The 25,522-nt window shown below is 39.3% G+C and overlaps 1 protein-coding gene across 2 annotated transcripts in view; it reads left to right on the top strand.

The window, feature by feature from the left end:
• The first annotated feature begins 4,859 nt into the window (after positions 1-4,859).
• SNAP25 (synaptosome associated protein 25) overlaps positions 4,860-25,522 on the top strand; it is a 29,837-nt gene continuing 9,174 nt past the window's right edge. The window contains exons 1-4 of one of the 2 annotated variants that reach the window (XM_027118189.1): positions 4,860-4,999; positions 6,937-6,978; positions 14,569-14,617; positions 21,511-21,628. In XM_027118189.1, the coding sequence (XP_026973990.1) occupies positions 4,928-4,999; positions 6,937-6,978; positions 14,569-14,617; positions 21,511-21,628 (281 nt within the window). In that variant the 5' untranslated portion in view covers positions 4,860-4,927. Of the gene's footprint in view, positions 5,000-6,936; positions 6,979-14,568; positions 14,618-21,510; positions 21,629-21,796; positions 21,915-25,522 lie in introns of both variants that reach the window. The other variant, XM_027118188.1, reaches the window with a different exon arrangement.

Raw genomic sequence — 25,522 nt, 5'->3', positions numbered from 1 at the left:
AATTTGAATACACAGAAGTCAATAGATCAGGTTGAGTAAGGATTTCAGAGAGTTTGAATAACACACCTTCCTTTTCAGCTCAATTTGATGTAGGTAGGTAGCTAGACAGAGTCAAATATGGAATAGAATTTCTTTTCAAACACAAATTAAACATTCTCAGAAATTGGTCATACGTTAGGGTGCAAAGGAAATCTCACCAGATTTCAAAAAGCAGAAATCATGTGGGTCCCCTTCACTGACCATAATGAAAATAAAATTAGAAATTACCAAAAAAAAAACCTTCTTATTTAAATTTTAAAATCATATTTTCAAATAACTCCTGAGTTATAGAAGAAATTAAAACTGAAATCTAAAACTACTTAGAAATAAATAACAAAGACCATTCTATATGCCTAAACATGTAGGATAGGGCCATAGTAACACACAGAGGACAATTTATAGCAGTAAGTAGTATACTGTACCAAAAATAAGAAAAAAATGTAAAATGAATCTTTTATCAATTCAAGAAGATAGAAAAGGAACAATATGATAACACATCTTAGGAAGAAAAGAGAAATAAAGTAAGAATAAATGCAAGGGAAAAAAAGAATTGGAAATTAACAACATAAGTAGGGATGATAAATAATATCAAAAGTTGGGATATACTTGAGATGTACTTGTCAGGTTCCTTAAAAAATAAAAACAGAGTTACCATATGATCCAGCAATCCCACTCCTGGGCATATATCCAGAAAAGATAGAAACTCTAATTCAAAAAGATACCTGCACCCCAATATTCATAGCAGCACTATTTATAATAGCCAAGACATGAAAGCAGCCTAAATGTCCATCATCAGATGAATGGATAAAGATGTGGTGTGTATACACACACACACACACACACACACACACACACACACACACACACACACACACAGTGGAATATTACTCAGCCATAAAAAAGAATGAAATAATGCCATTTGCAGCAACATGAATGGACCTAGAGATTATTATACTAAGTGAAATGTCAGGCAGAGAAAGACAAATATCCTATGATATCACTTATATGTGGGATCTTAAAAAATGATACAAATAAATTTATTTACAAAACAGAAATAGACTCACAGACATAGAACAAAATTAATGGTTACCAAAGGTGGAAGGGGGGTGGAGGGATAAATTAGGAATTTGTGATTAACAGATACATGTTACTAAATATAAAGTAGATAAACAACAAGGACCCACTGTATAGCACAGGGAATTATATTCAATATCTTGTAATAACCTATAATGGAAAAGAATCTGAAAAAGAATATATGTATATATATGTTCTGAATCACTTTGCTGTACACTTGAAACATTGGAAATCAACTATACTTCAATTAAAAAAGAGATGTACTTGTCAGACCACTACATTATTTTCCGGTATATAAATGAAACTAAAAATAAAATCACTTCCAGTTTTTAATTAAAAGACAAAATATCCACACAACTTGCTTTGAGAATAAATATGCTTTGAAAATATGTTTTTGAAAATGACCCAAACTCATGATCTGAAACTTATCTGTGTGTCAGCAGAGAGTTACCTCTAAGCCTGTTTCCTGATCTACCAAGTAGGGATACTAACAGGATGCATACCACATGTCATTTAAGGTTTACATTAGTTATTATGTGAAAACATTGAAAACAGCGCCCTACGAAGAGTAGCCCTCATTAAGTGTTAGTGTGATTTTATTAATAATTAAGGAGAGTTGTCAGACTTGGTTTATAAAGTCCCTGTGTTCTTCTTTGGGCTTTTTGAACATAGTGAGTCTTTAATAAACTTCTGTTGAATTTGAAAGCATATCTCCACCAGAAAGCAGGCAGGGTCTACAAGAAGAGAGGGATCTGTCCTACAGAAGCCTTGTTCAAATGATTAGCGGTGTGGGGAGACACGAAGATGTAGGTTTCAGCTTTCTATGATAATTCAGCCGATGGGTATTGATGTATATAGGTTTGTTCTTTTAATTAAAGTGTGAAACAGGAAGAGAAATAGATGTTAGCTCAGGGCGTACTCTGCTTACACTTTTTCCATGACATTCCTGCCCTATGGCACTTGGACTAACAGCCAATGTCCCCAGCATAATAGCCATCCATGTCTCTGTCAACCTCGTATATCAAAGGCACACACCTAAATACGCACACTCACCTTCTGTTCCTGAGCCCTAACCCCATATTTGAGTCCAGGTTCTACATGAGAAAGCAGTCTTAGGCTAATTCATGTAAATAAGTAAGCCCCTTGATGTGGGAGAAAGGGTTTTCTCCAGAGCCCGTCTGCTGTGTGTCCAATGTGGGTCTCAAATAGACTTGGATGCAGAATGAGAATGAGAGCTTTACAAATTACACCTGCCATCAAGGGATAACTGTAGACAACCCACTTTGTACCGCATACCTCGACAGCGACAGATCCTCAGACGTCTCCGTCTCTGATGCAAATGGCCCGGTGCTGATGCTGAGTCTAGGAACCTTGGTCAGCTGGTCATGAAAATTAGGCATCTTTATGAAGGCTGTACGGTCATCCCAGATTAATCACATGGATTAAATCTGACTTGTAGTCCTAAAACTCTGTCCATCAAAGGCAAATTCACTTTTATATTGTACTCCGTGCATCTTTTTTTTTTTTTTTTTTTGCGGTACGCGGGCCTCTCACTGCTGTGGCATCTCCGTTGCGGAGCACAGGCTCCGGACACGCAGGCTCAGCAGCCATGGCTCACGGGCCCAGCCGCTCCGCAGCATGTGGGATCTTCCTGGACCGGGGCACGAACCCGTGTCCCCTGCATCGGCAGGCAGACTCTCAACCACTGCGCCACCAGGGAAGCCCCGTGCATCATTTCTTGTTTTAAAATATGGTCCAGGAAACACAAACCCTATCACAGGAAACTCCAGGCAAAGGAAATTCTACAAACAACTACAGACAGGAAAACACACCACACCCTGTATCTGTCTATAGCAAATATACAGTGCCCTGTGGACAGGAAATGCTTTAAGAATTTCTGGGGGCACATCCATCTGCAAACAGACGTAGAGGAGTGGGAAACAGCAACAGCACTACAGGTCTGAAAGCACAAAGACCTCTATCTTCTAACAAACTGGCCTATTAAAAGGAAAGGTCACTTGCTGGCTTAGACTGAAGGAAGAAGTTCTGCCAAGGAACCCAGCAGCAAAATATGAAGATGGAGAACAGGGTGAGAAAGCGCTCTTGTTTGTCTCCACCTGGAAATCCTTTGAGAGGTGCTGCTTGGAGACTGGAGATTCAGGCACTCGGTTGTTTTCCCTGTTTTCAGGCTTCCGTGGGTGACCAGCACTGCAGCAACATGCCTCTTGCCCAGCCATCAGTAAATGAAAGCTAATTAACGAACACTGGATTTGTTTCGCTCTTAGCAAAGGGTACAGGCTTATCCTGAATGAGCAAGCTTTCTGAATATTAAGCTCCCACATCATTTCAAACAAGGTTGATCAGAACTTTCTATAATATATGCCCGTCAACAAGCCAATGAGTCTGGTATTATTTACGCTGTTGAGAAAGCTGGGGCTCAGAGACAGCGATAAACTTGTCCAGAGTCACCCAGCAACTGAGTGCCAGAACCAGCAGTACAACTACGTCTTTCTGATATCAAAGCTACGACCCACAATCTACTCAGCATTTCTGGTCCACCATTTTATCCTGGAGGGCAGATCCCAGTCACTCAGAGGAATATAGGAATTTTGTTTCTGCTCATCTCAAAGTTTAGGAATGACTTGGTATAAATTTCTTCCAAATTCTGTTTCCTAGATCCCTAATTTCTAAAATGGAGACTTGTGTTTAAGTAAAACGCAAAGCATTTAAAACTCTACATCATATCATGAGTACATATTCTGGTGGCCAGAATGGAGGAGGTGGGTAGGGAAAGAAAGGCTCTGGAGGGAGCCTAGTCTGGTTAACTGTAAGTTGCACTAAACGGGATTTCAAGAGAGCAGCCAGAAAAATGCACAGGTCACGTTTCAGGACCAAGGGCCCATCCTTCTTTAGAAAAATTCCTGTGCACACCCACATAAGCCCTCTTGGCAACCTCTGATAACAACTGAAAGAGATGAAAGATTTTCTGTCTTTTGCTTTTAAATGCCCCTAAATACAATGGAATACTACTCACCAGCAAGAAGGAATGCACTATTAGTACATGCTACAACATGAGTGAATCTCAAAATGATTACGCTAAGTGAAAGAAGCCAGAAAAAAATAATCCATACTGTATCTTTCCATTCATATAAAATTCTAGGAAATGCAAACTAATTTATAGTGACAGAAAGCAGATAAGCAGTTGTCTTGGCACGGGGCTACAGTGAGATGGGATGGATGGGTGTGTGGGTAGGATTATAAAAGGCATGAGGAAACTTCTGGGGGTGATGGATATGTTTATTTTCTTAATTGTGGTCATGGTTTCCTGGGAGGATGCATCTGTCAAAACTTCTCATTGTATACTTCAAAGATATGGGATTTATTGTGTGCCAAATATACCTCAATAAAGCTGTTAAAAAGTAAAATAGAAATAAATAAGTGGGAGGTTAAAGGTATTCTAACACGGAACCACATCCTTCCCTACTGACATTTCAAACTTGAGTGGTGTGTGTCTTAAAAATTATTTCATAGGCAGACAGGTATCCATCTCCATTGTAACGTAGGCGAATAGGTATTCATGGTGGCTTTTGGAGAAAGAGCATCATTCTGCGGACTCCTGTCTGGGTACAGCTTACAGCTCAGAAGATGAGTCATGGAGACAGAGTATGGACCGTTGAGACCTTCCCCTAGCTGAGCACACCTGCCTGTACACATATAAGCTCTCACATTTTCAAATCTGCTACTTTCCAGGTTCCGTGGCCAAACCCATCACTGACGCCCCAGCCCAGGCACCCCGCCAACCCCCACCCCTACCATGGCTGAAGACGCGGACATGCGCAATGAGCTGGAGGAGATGCAGCGAAGGGCTGACCAGCTGGCTGATGAGGTGAGGGATGGAGACCTGGGAAGGGAGCAAAAGATGGAGAGCTGCGTAGTTTGTCTTATTCAGGTTGAGGTGGGAAAAGGGCTTCTTCTCATGTCTCAGAAAAAAAAAACAAAAACAGGAGGAGTATGACTTTGATTTCCTATATATCTAAGGGCTCTGCACACAGGAATGGGTTGGTTATAAAACTTGCATGCAGATCAGTGACTGAGCCCAAGCTTCCAATGCCTAGAAATCTAGAGAAGTCAAGATCCTCTAAGAAAAGTACCGTCTTTGGGTGTGTTACAGCCAGCGTTGTGCCAGAGTTGGCTCAATTCTGAGAGCTGGTTGTTACATTGTCCAGAACTTTGCAAGGTGGTATTAAAATTGAATTATATAAACTGACAATTGAATAGATCATATTAAAATCAAAGGTAATAAATACTCAGATCTCGTCACGTCCTAATGATTTTACTACTATCTATGCTTTCAAAGTTCTTGGCATGTGTTGTATCTGTAGTGTGAGGATACCGTCTAGTGGCGTGTTACCGTGAACCTTCCCAAGTTCACCTTCAGTGATACCATGGTGTAGTTAGAAATCAGAGAGGGAAAAAGTATTTACACGACGGAATCTGCAAACACTACAAATCAGGGCTTGACCTATTGTTTTGTTGACCCTCTAGACTTAAGAAAGTGGAAAAGTATTAATAATGCAGATTAAACTTAAAAGTATGAACCTCCGCAGCCATTACACTATAAGCAACACAAAAAAGAATTGAGAAAATCTTCCAGTATTTGAAAACTATGATTCTCTTCAGCAGAGAAGCCACTTGCATCATTGACAAATGAATAAAGTTCCCAAACATGTCTTCATTCTTTCACTTGCCTTTTATTCACTCACGTAAATGAAAATATCAACCAGCGTTCATGCCAGAGCTGCCCTTGTTTTATGCGTGCTTAGCTGTGGACACAAGAGTTCAGCAAAAATCAACAAAAGTTTTCTGTGAAAATCGATTGGCTATACAGAATTTGCAATAAGGTGTTGTGTATTTTATTATTATTTATAAATTTTATGGTAGTCATCCTTTATATCATTAAAATAATACACACACACACACACACACACACACACACACACACACACACACACACATCTTTTTTCTGGAGAGCCCATTGTTAACATTACCAGCATACCTCTGCTTACAGCCATTCTATTTCAAAAAGCAGCCTGCTGACAGTGCTTCCAGGAAAGTGAACATGCTTCATGTTCCTGCAAACTCTTGTCCAAAATAAGTTTGCCATTGAAAAGCACAGCTTTTGAGAAATCACACTGGTTGCTGGATTCTAGTAATTTAAAAGGAACTTAGAAAAAAGTGACCACACTGTGTCCAAGGGGCCAGTGCTGAATTCATTTTTTCTTATCTAAGGATGAAGATAATTATTATAGCTTTCTCCTATAGACTAGTTGTTTCAAACACGCTTGATTTTTTTTCCACCCTAGGGCAACAACTTAATTTGTACTGATAAGAACTTCCAATTGTGTTTCTAGGAGCTTTATAAGAAAATCGATGTTAGATTCATCTCAATTCATGACAAATGATATTTGCCTTTAAAATTCAATATTCCTGGTCCAGGGAGGCCAAATTAGTCCTCTGAGTATTCGAGATAACTTTTCATGCCTCCTGCACATGCAAAATTACCTTTTCGAGCTTACTTTGTCTTTGATATCAAAATCAACTTCGTCTGGTTTTGATTTTATGACAATCAGCTTTAATGTAATTGCTTTAGGGAATCTTATTATGTAGAAAGCCTGATAGGAAAGAGATTGAAATTGTGGTTCAGTTACAAACTTCAAAGAACATGTGATAACAACCCTTTATGTTTCCCAAGTGAAGAAAGTTTTTCTGATATTCCAAGAACTCTGGATCCTGCACTCATAATATTTGTGTTTTTTATCTTAGTCGCTGGAAAGCACCCGTCGTATGCTACAACTGGTTGAAGAGGTAAGCAGTGACTATATTTTAAGATGAACTAATCCCTTTGGCTGACATATCCTTTGCCTAGACCCTTTGCCTTTCCCTAGACCACTGTCCCATTTATTCCAGTGTGAATGTAGCTACCAGAAAGCCATATAATGAGAGAGATGCTATATTTAAGTTGCCAGGTAGCCATCAAAGTATTCACTCTCCCTCCAGCCCAGCCTATCTTCCTAGTCTCGGAAGCAGAAGAGGGTGGTATTTCCAAGTATGTAAATGTTCCCAAGAAATCACAAAAACAAATCAGAACGATTTTTTAATATACGAAAGAATTATCTACATAAAATCCTCATTTGTACTGATTTTGATGCCTCTAAATTACATCTAATCTTGGCCTTCTGTTTTAAATCTAGCTACATATATCACTTTAAAAAATATGTACCCAGAGAGGCATAATTTTCAGAAATTGTTACATTTATAGTCAGGCACTAAAATTCATGAAATAATAGGAAAATCCTTTAATAAAGGGAAATATCAAGTCTAGTCATGTAAATATAGAAGCTCTTTTATATTCCTGACTCTGGATTTAACATCCATTTTCAAGGCATGGTTAATGAATCCGTGACTATTTTTAAATGGGTGAAATAGGGCAGACAGCAATAATGGAATCAAAAGGGCATTTGCAATAAACCTCATTTATTCCAATTTGGGAGAGCGGCAGTCAACCAGGAAGAATAAATGGATTAATTGAACTTGTCCGTTGGGAGAGATGAAGTGGAAAAAAAATGGGATGAGCTATATTTATCTTAACTGAATAAAACAAGTCTAATCATTTTTATTCAGTGAGATGCTGTTTTATCTATGCTTTGAAAATGCTTATCAGTGTATAAATTCATGTGTGGTTATCATCTTTAGAGATCTTGGGGGTTTTCTAGCAGAATGATCAAATGAGCCTACTTGCCTCATGCTACTGTAAATTGCTTTTGCAATGACATGAAAGGAGAAAAGTGTCAATTTTATAAGGCTAAAAGGAAGGGCAGCCGCCTCTTACACTATGGAAGCCAACATTTTCCCTTACTTCTGCAGCTTCAGCTTCTCAGCTAAGAATGGTATATAGCTAACTGTGAATTGCCACAGGAGGGGGAGGAGAAGGTGGCAACCAAGAGCTCAGAGGACCCCTGGGAAGGGAAGGGGGTCCACTGAAGGAGATCTATTATCATGAAAAATGAGAGTTTGAGCCTGCAGCATAGCACAAATTGGCCCCCACAGGAGGTGGGCCAGCAAGGGGCCCTCAGCAGCACAGGAAAGCAACCTTCACTCTCTTAATGAAGAGAAATGCTTTCTTTGTGCTGTCCTGGGACTCACGCAGTACTTGAGGACCAAAAAGGAGGCAGATACTCTAAATCTACTAGTGTCGGTGAGGCTTTCAGAATCCACATGTTGCCCCTCATCTTGTCATGAGAACAAGTAAAAGGAACAGATCTGAGTAACATCCACGCATGAGCTCTCACCGTGACAGGAAGGCAGGGAGCCCAGAAGTCAGCTGACATCATTATCTTGATTCGTGTTTATGACCTTCAACCATGGCCTCCAAGCTCATATTTCATTTTCATTTGTGTGTGTGCACATGTGAAGGGAGTTTCTAAACTGCAAAATCTATCACCAGTTTGCCCACCTGTGCAATGTTGAAACTGCCCAGAGCACAGAAAGTGATGGAGGAATGCATGCAACACACTTTTCCCAACTGGCCCCTCCCCCATCAGAGTCTTTGGGCTGCAGAGACTTCTTTTTCTGTGTCTTCTTAAATTGCAGGCAACGTTGGCCAGTCTTGGAAAAGGAGTGTCTGCTCTAATTTATTCTGGAAAAAAAAAATCTCAAAAGCTCTATTAATTGAAGTAGGATTCTCAAATATTACATTTTTGTTTTTCCTAAAGTGTTTCTCGATCAAGCATGAAGTTGCATCTTAGAACAGGGGGTGAAACAGATGGATGCTGTCTCCTACCTCTAACAAATGAGAGGAGGCTATTAGACTTTCCATCCTTAGGAAATTATGAGCAAGGCATTATTAGACTAGATTGATTGCTCTTACATCCTCCTGGGTTATCTTATATTGATGGTCAAACATCCCTTATATCTAGGGCATTGGCCAGTCAGATGTTATTCTGCTTTCAATCAGGAAGGAAATTCTCTTTAAAGAGAATCAGCATTAAATATTCATCAAGGGCAGAAATCATTTGGAAAATCTGAGCATTGAAATACTAGGATCTTGCCCATGATCCCAAAGTCTATCAGTGCCATATAATTTGAATTGAGCTGAATGCTTATTGAAATTCAGTCTCAAAGACAGGAAAGGTTACTCAACTTGTGAAGTTTCCCTGAGGCAAACAATCCCACTTTCAGTGGAATGTATAGGACTTTGTGCCATCCCTCATGGACTTTACGGTGTAACAGAGTGGAAGGCATGGAAGCTTGGTTTTCAATAGAAGCCATCATCAGTGTATCAAGGACAATGTAAAGTTACACAGAGATCAGTAAAGAAAGTTCAGAAAAGCTGAATACCATACACACATAAAAAGATTAGAAATCACATAGCACTTGGTTCCCAGCCTGGGGCTGGGAACTGGCTCTTTTGATGGATGCATTTCAGCAAATATTTATGGAATGCCTGATGCTGGAGGTGGAAGATCAAAATTGATATCATGTAGAAAAACAGATATGAAAATAGCTCTCCAAATTCAAGGCCACACCTGCCTCAGGAGCACAGAGGAGGGGACAATGAATTCTAGAGGGAGAGTCATGAATACTATTTGATTCCAGACAAAAAAGTTAACTCTGCTAATACTAACTGCAGGAAATGAGCTCTACATGTTAATGCCTTGGGCTATAGAACAAAGCCCGGAAAAGCCACACTGCCCTAGGGCAGGCTGATCCAAAGCCCCACACAGAGCTTTCACGCAGTGGTGGTTACTGAGGGCTCCCCAACATTTATGGGTGTTTCAGCATCTTTTCTTTTCATTCCAACTTATCTTTTGAAACACGTTGGCCACAAGAAGAAAATAAGCATTCTAAAGCTATGTCTTTGTTATGCCAGACTTTGTACTAAAGGTGGAAAATTCAGGCTGAGCAGTTGTTTTCAGGTAGGCAGTTGTAGGGATCTTTTGGAACTCTCGCGGTTAAGAGAGTGTCTGGACTGGCCTAGTTTTAGCTCAGGTGTATTGGACTTTGGGAAAAGCATTGCAGGATGACAAAGGACTTTAAAATGTTCTATAAACATGGTCTTAGATCATCAGCAAGAAAAAAATAAGAATAGAGAAATAAAAAGTAAAATGAAAGAAATGAAAAAAAAAAAAATCGGGGACTTCCCTGGTGGTCCAGTGGTTAAGAATCTGCCTTCCAATGAAGGGGATGTGGGTTCAATCGCTGGTTGGGGAACTAAGATGCCTCATGCCATGGGGCAACTAAGCCCACGTGCCGAAGCTACCGTGCCTACGCACTCTGGAGCCCACACACCACAACTAGAGAGCCTGAGTGCTGCAACTAGAGAGAAGCCCATGTGCCACAACGAAGAGCCCAAGCCCGCGTGCTGCGACGCAGATCCCATGCACCGCAACTAAGACCCAGTGCAGCAAAATAAGTAAATAAATAAATATATTTTTAAAAATCACTGGCATCTCCAACTCCCCCTGTTCACAGTTAGACAAGTTTCCCAGGGATCTTGAACAGGAACCAGGAATTGAGCTAAGACAAAAATAGAACAACCTCCTCTCCCTCCTAGCTATTAAAACATAATACTCATTAAGGAACCAGAGAAAGTAATATTCTGCCTCCCCCAAGATATCGTCCCATCCCTGTCCTTCTCTCTTGCCCTCCTAGTTCCTCCAAAGGACCACCCAGTTGTTGTGATAAAAGTTGTCAGCAAAAAGCGGAGCCAAATATAAGTTCTACTATTTATTGAGAACCTACTATATGCCAGCGACTGTGCTCAGAGTTTATTATCTAATTTAATCCCTGCAGTCACTTTTTCTACTGCTTTGCTCTCCATTTTACCAAGGAGGAAATTGAAGTCCACAGTGGTTAAGAAACTTGCTTGAGACATACAGCCACAAAAGACAGAGATGAAATTCAAACTCAGGTCTACCTGATTCCAGAGTGTGAATTCTTACAACATTTCCCTTACACCAGCAATTCCCACAATATTTAAAAATTTTTTGAGAATTCCACAAAAAGCAAAAGGATCTAAGAAAACAAACATAGCAGCTCATCCTAAACTGACAGATTCCACACAAATGAAATCCTTTATCTCAGTTTTTGAATCATGGCCTCCAGTGGAGTTGAACCTGTAGAAGCTTTTAGGTTCTGTAGCTTATTTTGTCTTTATAAATCTTGGGAAGTGAGGGAGCTGTTTCTATCCCCATCTGACAGCTGGAAAAGCTGAGACACAGAACAGATGACTCTAGAGCAATAGAACTGTAAAGATAAGTCTAGAATTCAGAATTACTGACTCCCAGATGCCAGCTCTGTTCGCTTGACCAAACTGTTTATCATTCTGTGAAGCACAGTTTAGAAGCCAGGCATTTGTCTGGCCCTTACCTTAGTGCCTGGGGCAGAGTGGAAGCACAATAACCATTTAGTGAATGAATGAATGAATGAACAAACTAATGAACGAGTGAGTGAATGAACCAACCTAGCAACTACCCAATCTTATTTAGCATCTCTATCCTTATCTTAAATATGGGAAAGCATCCTGAAAGGTCAAGTGACTCTTCCCCAATCTCAAGACTATTAACTGGCTGAGCTAAGAACATAATCCAGCATTCCTGACTCTCTGACCTGTGCTCACTGCTTCTGTTCTCTCAAATTGGGGCAAACTCTTGGTGGTTCTGTGAATCATTCCAGCACTGAAACATTTAGCACCAAATTGAACAAAGAGGAAATTATACTTGCAGAGGAAATTATACTTTATTTTATTTATTATATAACATAAATGGGTAGAGCAGAAAGGGTCAACAGATGAGAGCTGAACTGACCAAACTGAAGTCACTCACCTGTTTCTCACCCTCCATCCCAAATAGAACAGAACAGAAATCTCGTGCATAGCCTTGAGTTGGGTCCTTAGAGAAGAAGATGCTCTCTGAGATGACTCCATCCTCACTGGAACTTGCATTGTCACATCCATATGCCTGAATGAGCCATCTGCATTTTACAATTTCCTCTCATAAACAATGGCTAAAATTTGCATAAAAGGGGCATAGAAATTGTTAAAATACAGTCTAGTGTAGACAAATGTCCATTTATAACACATTGAAGAACAAGATTTTGAAATGTCTTGTGGGGTCTAGAATCTTGCTGCTCCATGTATGACCCTGCACCAGCCAGCATCGCCGATCTTGTTCAAAATGAAAAATCTCAGTCTCTACCCCAGTCCTACTGAATCAGGATCTATATTTTAACAAGATGTTTTCTATGCAGGGAATTCATATACACATTAAAGTTTGAGCAGTAGTCTAGAAACTTCTGGTGGTAGTCTGTAATGATGATATTTTTAGTTTGCCCAGATATCCTGCGCTAGATGCATTTTGTGAAGGTATTTATTTTATTAACCCTGGTGTAAGGCTAACTATAGGCCAGGCACCGTTCTAACACGTGCCGCCTATTAATTTACTGAATTCGCATAAGAACTCAATGAAGTATGAACTATTATGATTGCTGTATTACAAATGAGAGAACTGAGGCACAGAGCAATTAAGACATTTGCCTGAGGTCCTGCAGCCAGAAAAGAAAATCACCAGGATTCCAAGGCAGAGTCTAGCTCCAGAATCTGTGCTGTCAATGACTCCTGAAGTCATCCTGAGCCATCACTCTCCAAACTACATCCTGACTTTGCAACTAAAACTTATCAAAATGTGTTCAACCGCTAATTTGAAAAGATACATGCACCCCAGTGTTCATAGCAGCATTATTTACAATTGCCAAGGTATGGAAATGACCTAAGTGTCCATCAAGAGATGAATGGATAAAGAAGCTGTGGTATATATATACAATGGAATACTATTCAGCCCATAAAAAAGAATGAAATTTCGCCATTTGCAGCAACATGGATGGACTTGGAGGGTATTATGTCAAATGAAATAAGTCAGACAGACAAAGACAAATACTGTATGATATCTTATCTGTGGAATCTAAAAAACACAACAAACTAGTGACTAAAACAGAAAAGAAGCAGACTTACAGATATAGAGACAAACTAGTTGTTACCAGTGGGGAGAGGGAAGGGGGAAGGGGCCATAGAGGTGTAGGGGTAAAAAAGGGGTTCTTATATGATTACATGAAATCATGTATGTGAAAGTTTTGAAAATTATAAAGCACTATACAACTTAAAGAATCTTTCATTCAATTTTTTTAAAACAAGCAAAATAGGCTTTTCTGTCTGGGAGAGTTAACTGCACATGTTCTCTGAAATGGTGAGCTTATAAAAGCTCACAGAAATAATTTTCAGTGTTTTATTTTATTTTTTGAAAGCACTATTGGAATTAAATTGTTGAAATACTGTTAAAAAAACAAAACAAAACACTTTTGTTGACCTCCACTAACATCTCTCTCTTAGGTTAATGTAAGTCAGTCGAAAATAAATGGGGCCATGAGAGACATATTTTAGAATTTATTCTAGGTACCACCATGAGCTTTTCTTGAAAAAACAATTAATCCAAACTGTAAGCACTGCCATTTAATATCTATTAATAATCACCCTATAAAACGGAAGGTCTTTACATAACTAGTTCCTGGAAATGATGATTATGAACAATGCAAATATCTCTGCTCCTTTTTTCCCACCCACCAACTCCCACTCCCCTCCACTAAATAGTTCAGGGCTGTTTGGTTTATTTAGAGCATAAGGGGTGAACAAAAAAACTGTAGTAAAACTTGTGGATGAATTATTTTCTCACACCATATTATTGTGCAGAATTTCAGATTTCATTAGAAAAAGCCCTTATTTCTCATCTGTCATTCCCTTTTCTAAATCTTGCAGAACTTCTCTCCATAGAGAAAGAAATGGAAGATTGAATTTCCTTTTGAGCTATGTTTCTCAACCTTTGTGAAGCTGTCATCTTTTTTGATAAACCTAAAAATCTCACCACCACTCCCAAGATTCTTACACATCTTTTCAGTAGAGCACCCCTCCCCAGTTCACCTAGGGAAACTTTCTGATCTATCGTGCCAGAGAAGATTTAGTCCTGAAGATTTTGAAAGATTTGCTTTCTGTGGTTGGTGTTACAAAAACTATAGGCATTTTTATTTTCCAGATATAAAATCACACTATAATATTAAGTATGTGTATTTCAAGTCCATGCCAAGCCCCATCCCGAGCCCCACCCCATGGAGACTGAGCTACATCCCCCTCTTCTATCTGAGAATCACTGATGAAGCAAGTCCACAGGTGACCCACCTCTCTGAGTTCCTCCCCAGCCCCTAATACTCTCCGCCATATTTCCTCCCTCTTTTTCCTTTGATCCTTCTTCATTTTCCATATCTAGGGCTAATTGTCCCCTTACTGATTTCTCTTTCTCTCTTTTCTCTCTCTAACTCTTTTTCCACTTTGCTACCATTATTGGAATGTAGAGTAAAGATGCTGGTATCAGGACTTTGGTTATGTTGGATGAACAAGGAGGTAAGTTCAGATTTTTTCAGTAAGAACAATTCCTCACCTGAATAAAGTCCATTAAAAAATGATTTGTGCATCTACAGGTGGTCATTGATGTGTGTTATGCACATATATGTGTGTAAGAGTTCTACAGTTTTTATCTTGCTTTTTTTCTCCTTTTTCTGTTGAAAAGGTTGGTAAATGTATGGAAATGTTGAGATCTTCATGGTTGAATAAATGGTACTACATGCCCTGTTATATGTGTTGGGGTAATACAATTTTGAAGGCAGAAGTCATTTGTTTGAATTTTTAATGATAGGATTTTGGAGAGTTTGAGAATTCTCCTCCTCATCCCCAATCTTTCCCATAAATTTGATGTGATAATTCCTAAATAGAATGAGAGTATAGTATACCATATTGTCCATTTCTTTTGACCATCCTAATTCAGCATCTGGCAATATTGATTTCCAAGTCATTATGAGAATTCCTTGAATAACTGGAAGCTGTTTTTAACAGGACATAAACTGAGGGAAATCATTGTAAAGTGGAAAATTGAACCACTTAAAATATTTGAACTTTTTCTTTTAATTATTACAGAAATACTAGAAGCAGTGAACATCAGAGTGCCAACATTTTAGTATAGCATATTTAGTCTACAGTGGAACCTAGAAGGGTAATACCAAACTTTTTTTCTTTGATTTATACATAGAATCATACAGCAATGATTTATTTAATTCTAGCCACAAGTTAGTTACCTGATTCCATTCTGAATTCTTATCATAATAATCAGATTTAGCAGAATTTTTTCTCTTTATGTATATTTTACAAAGACATTAGAAAACTCTTAGCAATCACGAGAAATTTTTTGTCAAAGATAAAAATATAAAATTTTTACAACATGGAACACCATAAACAAACTCCAAGAATAAACCTCAAACTGGGGAGGGGGGGAGGGGGCGGGAAACTGCCTTATGGATAAAAGACATAAGGCATTTCCCTAAAATACAGAGAGACCTTGCATTTTATCAAAGAAAAGGACAACAACGTACAAGAAACAATGGATGTAATACGTAAATCATCAGTTTCCAAGTAGACAAATGAAACCATGCTTCACCCAACAACAGTAATGAGATGCCACTCTTTAGCAGATTGGCACAACTTCTTTTAATTGATAACAATCAATGCTGTGAATACGTTGGGAAAACAGAAACTCTCAGTCTACAGATGGGCACTGTTGATCGGTACAAAGTTTAAGAGTAATTTGATAATATCTCCAAATTTTGATGTTCACCCATCTTTGACCAAGATATTCCACTCATAGAATTATATGCTGCAGATATTCACTGACAACTCCATGAAGAAAAATATACACGCCTTACCTGTAATGGTGTAAAACTGGAAACTAAATGTCTGTCAGTGGGGAGACTGACCAAATCAATTATGATATGGCCAGGAAAGAAATTCTGCATAAAATGTTCTGCAACCTTTACAATATATGAGATCAATTTTTACTGACTTCTGAAGAGTTACAGCAGGGGCAGGGAGGGACTGAAGGAAGGTGTATTATTTGGGGTCCTCTGGGAAGCAACTGCTAAGAATCAATTAGAAGTGTGTGAGACTTCTTAAGGAAATGTCTGTGATGGGTGAAGGGGAGAGGAAGCAGGAGTAGGCAGGGAGAGCCTTTGGACTGTGATGCGGGCTTGACACTTGTGAGAGGAGAGGGGGCAGAAGGAGGATTGGGTAAGAAGAGTCTCATTCTGTAGTGCTGCTCTGAGAAAGTCTCAGCCAGACTGATAGGCAGCCCAGGAGCAAAGACAACCCAATGGAGCAGCCGTGTGACGGGCAGGGATGCATCCGCTCTAGTAAATTGTGCTCAGCTGTTGGCTAGAAGCATCCCAGGGAGGGCATGGCTTCCATGTAAATGTGGTAGATCCCATAGGTGCAACAGCTGGAGGTGTCAGCTAACTACAGGGTCCCTCTTGAAGGGAGATCTGAGGGGTACACCCTCATGGCTGCTATATAAAGACTTTTGTTTCTATATTATTTATTTGTATTGAACTTTTCCAATAAATATACACCAACTAATTTTTTTAAATCAGAAGAAAATTTTTTTAAAAAAACAATTGAACATCAATCCCAACACTTCTCCCCCCATTTTTAAAATATAAATTGTCAAAATTAATACAAAAATAATGGAGCCTAGTGGAGTTGTATTTTGAAGGAATTACAATAGCTGTGGCAGTCTTCAGAACTCTCCAGATGAATTTGCTATAAATCATAAGACTTGCTGGCTTGATGTGTATAACAATGTCCCAGACTTTGAAACTCAGGACACAGCAAATCATTGCTTTTTAAAAAAATTTATTTAATTAGGCAGCAGGTGCCCATACAGAAGAGTGGTACCACATTTCCAGAGCTAAATTGATACATATATACTCAGGTAATAAGGAGTTCTATCTTATTAACTCTTTTAGTTAATAATTTGCGTGTGAAGGGAGTAGAAAAGGAGCATTGCAGTAAGAGAAAAAGTTTGAGAAAGGTTCAGGATAATACCATTTTCTCCCCTAATTATAAAGCATTGACATGAAAAAATAATATATACAAATCTGAAGTCAAAAAGAAAGTGAATAAGATATTGAGTTCAAATTTCATTGTACTTTGATGAAGAAAATCTACAGGCAAAATTTGCCAAAATCTCCAATATAATACAAAAATATATTATTCTTAAACACAAATGATTCTCAGGAACATCTTTACATTATTCTCTGAGAAACGAAGTAAAATTGCAGATTGCCCCCACAAGATAGTTAATGTTCTCAGCTAAGACATTTCAATTGTGGCCACATAGCAATAAATGCTAACTTCTTGGTTGAACATATTTCCTAGGATAACCTGGGTTTTACCAGATGCGTGGTGAATAATTGATACTGATGAGAAGCATGCAACTGTAAACCCTCAAAAGTGGGTAGCTTCTGCCTGGTCTTCAATGCTACATGTTCCATTTATACTGTAAGAAGAGATTAGAACTTTTGAAATGACTGATGAGTCAACAACTATCTTTACTGCCATTGTAAATGCATTTTGACACTGCATATGCTGTGTTTAGTTGTTTAGATCAGTAACTGCTTTAAAATTTCTCTCCAGTTATGCTCTACTAATTTTGTCTTTGCCTGAACACCAAAAGTGTTGACTGCAACTGCACAGGAGTCTCAAGAAACAGCCATCCGCCTAAAGAGCCAATCCAGGTTGTCCTGCTAAATGGTTGTGCTAGGAAATTCCTTATGGGATTCTTGTTTTACACCCAGGTGTCAGGAGACACCAAGGAGCACTGAGCATGACAGATGGCCCTGAAATGTCCTACGTCCTTGGACTTTTCTTGTCTCCAAGAGAAATCCCCATGAAAAACCCCTAGCCCTAATGTGGGATGATTTAACCTTTCACTTCCATATCTCTTGTTCCCTTTGTTGGTCTTTGCTGGGTTATATGTTTGTTTTGATGCTGAAAATGCTGCTCTTGGGACAATCCCATGGGAACGGCTACAAACTAAACAGTGAAATCTTTGACCACTGCCTGGCAGAGTAAAGGAAAAGTAAACCCTCATCCACAGAGCCTGCCAACTTTCTTAAAGGGTTCATGGCACTACAGGGTAAAATTTGTGAAAACATCCCTCTTGCTAAAGTCCACTCACCAATATCTCTTATGAATGACTAAAGCTGCATTGCCCAATATGGTAGCCCCTAGTCACGTGGCTATTTAAATTTATTTAAATGAATTTCCATATGGTCATCAATTCTAAGGAAAATGAAAATCATGTAGGCAGCATCTTGTAATTGGTTACACTCATGAAGGCTTACACATTGGATCAATCAATAGCATTGACCTCTTGCTATTCTTCTACTGTTTCTTTTTTTACTAGATTGAGGATTCTAATGGTCCCATGCTGCTTTACTTACATAATATTGATAGAAAAGATGTCTAAACTTAGATCCCTGAGCATCCTGCCATTGGTGGATCCATTGCAAATAACCAGTCATCCAAATATCATAGCAAAAGAAAGAACAATCTCTTGCCCCAACATATAGTGTGATGTACTGGAATACCTCCCCAATCCCAAATCTTATTCCCCTCCCAGTCTCCAAGAGTAAACAGAAAACAGCCAGAAAGTAAGTTTAGGGAGGAAAGGAGCAGTCAACCCTAGACACTGCATTGCATCAGCCTCTCAGATGCTGCTGTCTACGCCAGAATGGAATGAGGATATTGATTGCTTTCAAGCATTTCCTGAGGAAAATCTTCACAGAAATCATTTAAGTGCTGTGAAGTCCCAATACACCAAACATATCCACAAACGTAACTCAGTAACACTCTTAAAATTGCCATTATTGTGAGCTCCTGCTATGTGCCATAGCACTGAACAAAACAGGCAAAAATCCCTGCCTTTATAGCATTCACATTCAAAGAGGGAACCAAAAAAAAGAAATATTATTGTCAGAATATCTGTGACAAAATGGTTCCACAATATTTTTAAATTTCTTTTTAAATATTTTTATTTTTTAAATTTTTGTTTATTTTTTTATTTATGGCCATGCCATGAGGCATGCTGGATCTTAGTTCCCTGACCAGGGATCGAACCTGTGTCCCCTGCAGTGGAAGCGGTGGAGTCTTAACCACTGGAACCCCAGGGAAGTCCCACAATATTTTTTTAATTAAGGATTTGACTGATAATTGTGTATAACCAAACATTCAACCAATATTGGAGCAATAAAATAGTTTTCTGAATCAACTTTTCTGAAAGAACTCCAGAATTCCTATTTGCTATGATCTTTGCTGAACAAACTGGCAAAACATGGCTGAACCCCGCTCTCAGAAATAGGGATTTGGACCTGCCTGTTTGTTTTTATCTTTTAATTTGAATTCTCTGGTTCAGAAATTCAACACTTGTGGGCGAGTTCACTTTTATTTATGTTATTTTCTAATCCCTGGAGACACAGTGGGTGGGGATCTTGAAATGTCAGAAAGTTATCTTAGCTGAAAATATTAACTCAAGAGAAATTCCTTAGGAAAGGCAAACACCTGAATGTGTGTCCCCATGCCATAACCTGTGCATATGTCAGCTGTCATTAGTTGAGTCCAGCAAGTTTTCCCTCTGAACCCAGATGCTTCAATCTCATCTCAACCCAGCTCTCCAGGAAGCCATTAGCAATTCCTCGATTGGAATTTGGCGTCCCTATTCTGTCTGTACTTAACATAGTTCTTGTTTTGAGGATATTGGGCTCCTTTCCCCCCAACCAATCCCCTCATTTGATAGTTAATTTGATCTACAGACTAATTTATTGCATTCCTTAAAGGAAACTGGAATGAAGTCTTCAGAAAAGTACAGAATTCTCTGGATTGTAAAGAATTGTCATCCATTTGTTTTTTAGCCCCTTTAGAGATTTTTCTTAAGCTATTACTGTACCTATATTTATTCAGCAAAAGTTTGCCAGCACTGCACCCTTATTTCCTCCGGCTAGCCTATGCTGGATAAACATTTTGTTTTCCCTTGTCATTTGAAAAGCAGAGCAGAGATAGCAGATTCTTAATAAGTTGAATTCTATTCCTCAGCCCCACAAAAGAGAACATAATAGGCTCTTATTTTCCAAATGGATAGTCTCTCCAGTTTGGGCCACTAGTGAACCTAGCTTAGTTTTCTGGAATGACAATTTCGACTGGAATGACAATTTAATGTGAAATTGTTTTTAAGTGATTATGTATGCCCTTAGACTGGAAATGTATTTACCAGTTTTATTATAATCATGCCTTCCTTCCCAGAGGCGTAGGCATGCATGCATGAAAATATAGATGAAAGGAGGAATAGAAATGTAATTAGGTTTTGTAAATAGACAGCCAAGACATCCCATTGCTGTCTTAATGGTCTTAAAAGCTGTTTTAAAAATCCCTTCATGGAACTTATAGTTTACTCAATTTGATGACACAACTTTTGAAAAATTAATCAAGTTGGTGTATGTTACCCTGGTGACCTAGAAGTATGATTCATTTTTATGGGTATTGATCTATGTCTTAGGTATACTAAGGTCAGCTTTCCTGGCAGTGATGACTTGGTACTGTTTTATGTTCCAATCCATCACCTTCCTCCAGAGACCCAGGCATTCATTTTTCCCATGCTCTGCCTGGGGTTGGGGTCTAGCATTTCCCATTGTGGAGAATGGGAAATCAGGGGCAGAGAAGTGAAATGCCTTCCAAAGCTTTCATTACAAGGAAGTCATAGGATAAAAGGAATTTAAATGTTCCACTACCTATAACATTGCTGTGCTGATGTTGCTTTTCTTAGAACTTGTGTTAATTGAGTATTCAAAACCAAGAGCTGTCCATGGCCTGCCTTTGACTAGAGAAACACTGCTAGGGGGAAAAACTGTATGGTATCCAGTGATAGTTATCACTGTAGTTGTTATTTTTCCCAAAGAAGAAGGTGGATTATTTTCTACCCTCAGCTGGTTGAGGATGCTTAAAAACCAGAAGACTGAGACCTGTTAAAGTTGAAGCAGACACTTTCTCTAGTAGCATTACATCTGAATGCCTAAAACATAAACTAACATGCTGTTTTCTTTCTCTTGGGTTTCACTGGTGTCTGAGTAAGTGAATATGCTGTGTTGTTTTCCTGGATCCTCAGAATCTAACAGGCCTACCTACCCCATCCCATCGTATCTGCACTATAAACTATTTGAGCATCATTTTTGTTCATTTCCTTCCACCCCTGGCTGCATAGGGGAGCAACAGCCGACTCCAGCAATGCATCCTCTCGGACAATGCATTGTAATAGCTCTCCTTCTTTTTCAAATTCCGTTTCACATAGACATTTCTCATGTTCTGTTGGAAACCCCCCAAAAATTCATTCCACACTGTCATCCCTTTGTCCTAACCAGAACAACTCGATCGTGTCGAAGAAGGCATGAACCATATCAACCAAGACATGAAGGAGGCTGAGAAAAATTTAAAAGATTTAGGGAAATGCTGTGGCCTTTTCATATGTCCTTGTAACAAGTAGGTACTGGGTACCAGCTCTAATCTGTGGCGTCCAGTTTTCTTTCTTTCTTTTTTTTTTTTTTTCTTTTTTAATGTCAAAGTGAATGTCTGAAGTTTTGTCTTTTTTTTCTTTGTCCTTTTTCATCTGCTTCATTCTGTGGGGATAAAATACTTGTGTTTAATCAGAACAACTGGAACGCATTGAGGAAGGGATGGACCAAATCAATAAGGACATGAAAGAAGCAGAAAAGAATTTGACGGATCTAGGAAAATTCTGCGGGCTTTGTGTGTGTCCCTGTAACAAGTAGGTGCTGCCTGCCTGCCTGAAGCTTTGGTTTCCCAAGGCCCATCTCCAAGCCTTGACAAGCTCATTCCTGCTGGGTGCAAAGGCAGGATGAGTATGTGGCATGCAGAACAGATCAATACCGTCTCCAATGCATTCATCTCATAGCATAGATGATATTAGTGGGAGTTACTGTTGATGCATTAAAAATCAGGCATACTACAGTGAAAGCTTCACTGTCAGCAACTTTTATTGATGAACGTTTCAACATTTTCCAGAACGTGTACCTCGAGACAGAGACTAATCTCAAGAAAGAGGTGCTTTAGAGAACATAAAATCCCATAAAAGAGGGATTTTATGTTCTCTAAATCCCAAAAGCCAAAATTGCAGATTTAGAAAAGACTGTGGGTAAGTTGGGAAGATGAGAAACACGTATCAAGGTCTGATTTTTCAGAAGCAAAAATAAGAGTTAATTTGGCCCAAACAAGCATTTCATAAGTTAGAGAGTATGACAGCAACTCACCCTTTCAACTGCCCACCAGTTGCCAAATCGTGTCAGTGGTTAACCCGTAGATGCCACAGCTGCACCCAACTCAGAGGCAATGAGTCCTTCAACAAGAAGTGCTCAAGCCTTAGCCAAATTGGACCCATCCCTCTCCAATTCTTCCTCTTGGAAGACCTCCCTGTACACTGGCCGAAATGTTGAAATGTGTAGATTTTGCATGCACAACATCACAAAACATTCAACTATTAAGGTTCTGCAATGCTTTTTTGGAATGTAGCAGAAATGTGACATGTGGTTATAAAGGTTTGCAACAGAAGGAACCTGAAAATAAGGGTTCTGGAAGGTAGTCTCCTTTGACTAGCAGTGAAAAAAAAATGCATGAGCGGATTGTCCAACATGCATTTGGAAAATTAAACCCGTTACCCGATCCCCTTCACCCCTCCCACTTCCCTTTGAACAGAAGCCTTTTTCCTAAAAGCTCTCCTGATCCTAGCTTTTAGAATAGAAATTGATGTCATTTCTAGCTGATTATATGACCATTCACATCCTTTCAACTTTGAGGCTGATTTAAAATATCCCACTTCCTGTTTAGGAGGGGGAGGGGCTCAATTTACAAATAAATTTAAACTTTTATTTTTTCTTTTTTTAAAGAATGATCTACAGTAAAGTCTGATTAACTGGAATCTAGCTAACTGGAACCCTTGAGTATATTTATACTTTTGCTCCTTTCCGCTTTTAACAAAAAGACAAATGAACAAGGAGAGAACAAATCCCATCAAGGATTTTAAAGTGTTTCTCTTTAAGGTCAGTCTAGGCAGTTGGCATTCTTTCACTCAGTCTCCGTTCTATATAACTTCTACATCCAATAGGACCAAACAGTAAGAGCTGAGCTGCAGAGGAAAGGCCATCAGACACATCAAGAGAAACCATAACCAAGGAATGATTTGATCATGTTCACTGCCCTAAGACTCTGAGGCAGGAAAGTAGCTCAAGAATCTAACAGATATTCAGCCATCACCCTTGAAATAAAATGTACCGCCATGGCCCACTGCTAATGAAGAAAGTCCAATAATTCACCAAAATGACATTGCTACGCATTCCAGTTAGTCAAGATTTAACTGTATATCCTTTTCAGTGGCCACTTGCCCCCAGGTGAGATGTCTACCTGCTTTGTGATGAATTTCACAGGTACATTTTCCCCATCCATCAACTGTATGTGGAGAAAAGGTGGAGGCAGGCCCCCTTCCCTCCCTGGGATGGATTCTAACGTTCAGATGAAATGACGACCCCTATGAATTCCACATACCAGTTGGCAGTAATTCCTTATTGCACAAGAGACCCTAACTGAGCTTCAAAGCTTGACTGAAGTGTTCCGTATTGTGTGTAAATAATGCTTTAAAAACCATGTGTCACAACGCAGTGGCTGGTGGTGCCCTGGACTCTCTGAGGGCTTCGCCCTGTCTCGGCATGTTTCGAAGGACTATGATAGATGTCCGGCAGTTATGTGAGTCTATGTGCAGCATTGTGGGTGCAGTGATTCGCCTTCGTTCAGAAACGCAAACTTTCCCACCCCCTTGACTCTGCCAAAGATGGTATACCAGACATTTTACATAGCAGAAAGCATCACAAGGTCCATATAACTTCTGTTAATGTGAGGATGGAGGAGATGGGGATTTGAAAAAAAACAACAACAACAAAACCAGACTCTAAACTCCATTAAATTAGTTTTTGGATCCTATCCCACTAAGTGGGCCCCTGGCTCTTTAGAGCAGTGAATTCTGACTGCTCTAAGGCTGTGGTATTATACACTAGATTGTGGGAGTTGCTGAAATTCCATTTGTACAATTTTCCAATTTGTCTCCAAGGTTTCTTGGTCCCTAATCTTCAAATATTAGTATTAGAGCCAGTTTTAATAAATGGCTATGGTCCTACACTAAAAGAAAAAAAAAGGTTAAATTCCGGTGTCTTATAATAGAAAATGTAAAAATGGGACCAAAGGAAGTTCTGTTCTTGGACTAAAAAGCATGTGGTTTCTACTATGCAAAGAACCTAAAAACATCTTTGATTGCTCAATTACAACACACCTACCAAAACACGCTGCACATGTTTCTATTGGGCACAACAGGTATGCCTGGATTTTAAGTTTTTCTCCAAGGCAGCTCAGTGAAATATGGCCTACGGAGACCACACCAGTTCCAGACCACTCTCCCCCACCACATCCCAGGACAGTTTGAAGTAGGAGTCTGTAACCACTCCCATCCTGCCCCTCAGCCCAACAAAGAAGCTATTGAACTGCGTTTCAAATCCTCATGAAGGCTATTACTGTCCTGCTGGTGCCTTTTTTGAGAATGGTCAACTTCTGGAGTAGTTTGGCTTAAATGAGAATGCTTCACTTTCTACTCATGCCTGTAGCTGGTGCATGAAGAAGATGTAGAGGGATTTCCCTTTTTGGTGCTAGATGGCTTGTTCTCTCTTCTATTTTCCTGCATTCATTTCACTACGCTTCTTTTACTTTTTGTCTCTGTGGACAAAGGTTTGTACATCGATTCTGGATGTATGGTAACTGTTTGGAAGTACCGATATATTATCTAATTCAAATCATTCTAGAGGCAACTCACAGACCATCACGCTTGGCCAACCACCAATCCTTTATGTTCTCCATGCAGAGTGGGAATGCTTGTTTCCACACATGCGTTGGGGGAAAACAATTAAGCAGGGAATCTTTGCATGATGGTGTGTAAAAACTTGGTCCAGTATGTTTTTCTTGATGACAGTGTGTTCCTGTGGTGTGATGTACACACTCTACTTGGCAGTCTTGTTTTGTGTCTGTCTGCCAGTATGTTTTTTCTGTGTGTTTTGTGTCTCAAAATATAACCGTGTCATTGAAATAGAACTGAATGTCCTCTAACTACCTTAATCCTTGTCTTAAATCCAACTAAACTACAAAAACAAACCAAAACAAGAACAACCCGCGGGCAAAGGTTGCCATCTCGACAATTGCAATTGACTTGATTGGAAATGAAATCCTGAGTAGCTGAGGCATGGTGGTGGCCAACTCTATGGGTCCAGATTATGATATATCGGTATTCTCTAATGCCTCGAATTAAAACTCATTCGCTTGGTT

Source organism: Aethalodelphis obliquidens, unplaced genomic scaffold (genome assembly GCF_003676395.1).
Source record: "Aethalodelphis obliquidens isolate GAN/ISIS:26980383/991018 unplaced genomic scaffold, ASM367639v1 scaffold18, whole genome shotgun sequence".
Classification (NCBI taxonomy): Eukaryota; Metazoa; Chordata; class Mammalia; order Artiodactyla; family Delphinidae; genus Aethalodelphis; species Aethalodelphis obliquidens.
This window is presented reverse-complemented; position numbering and strand designations above follow the sequence as displayed.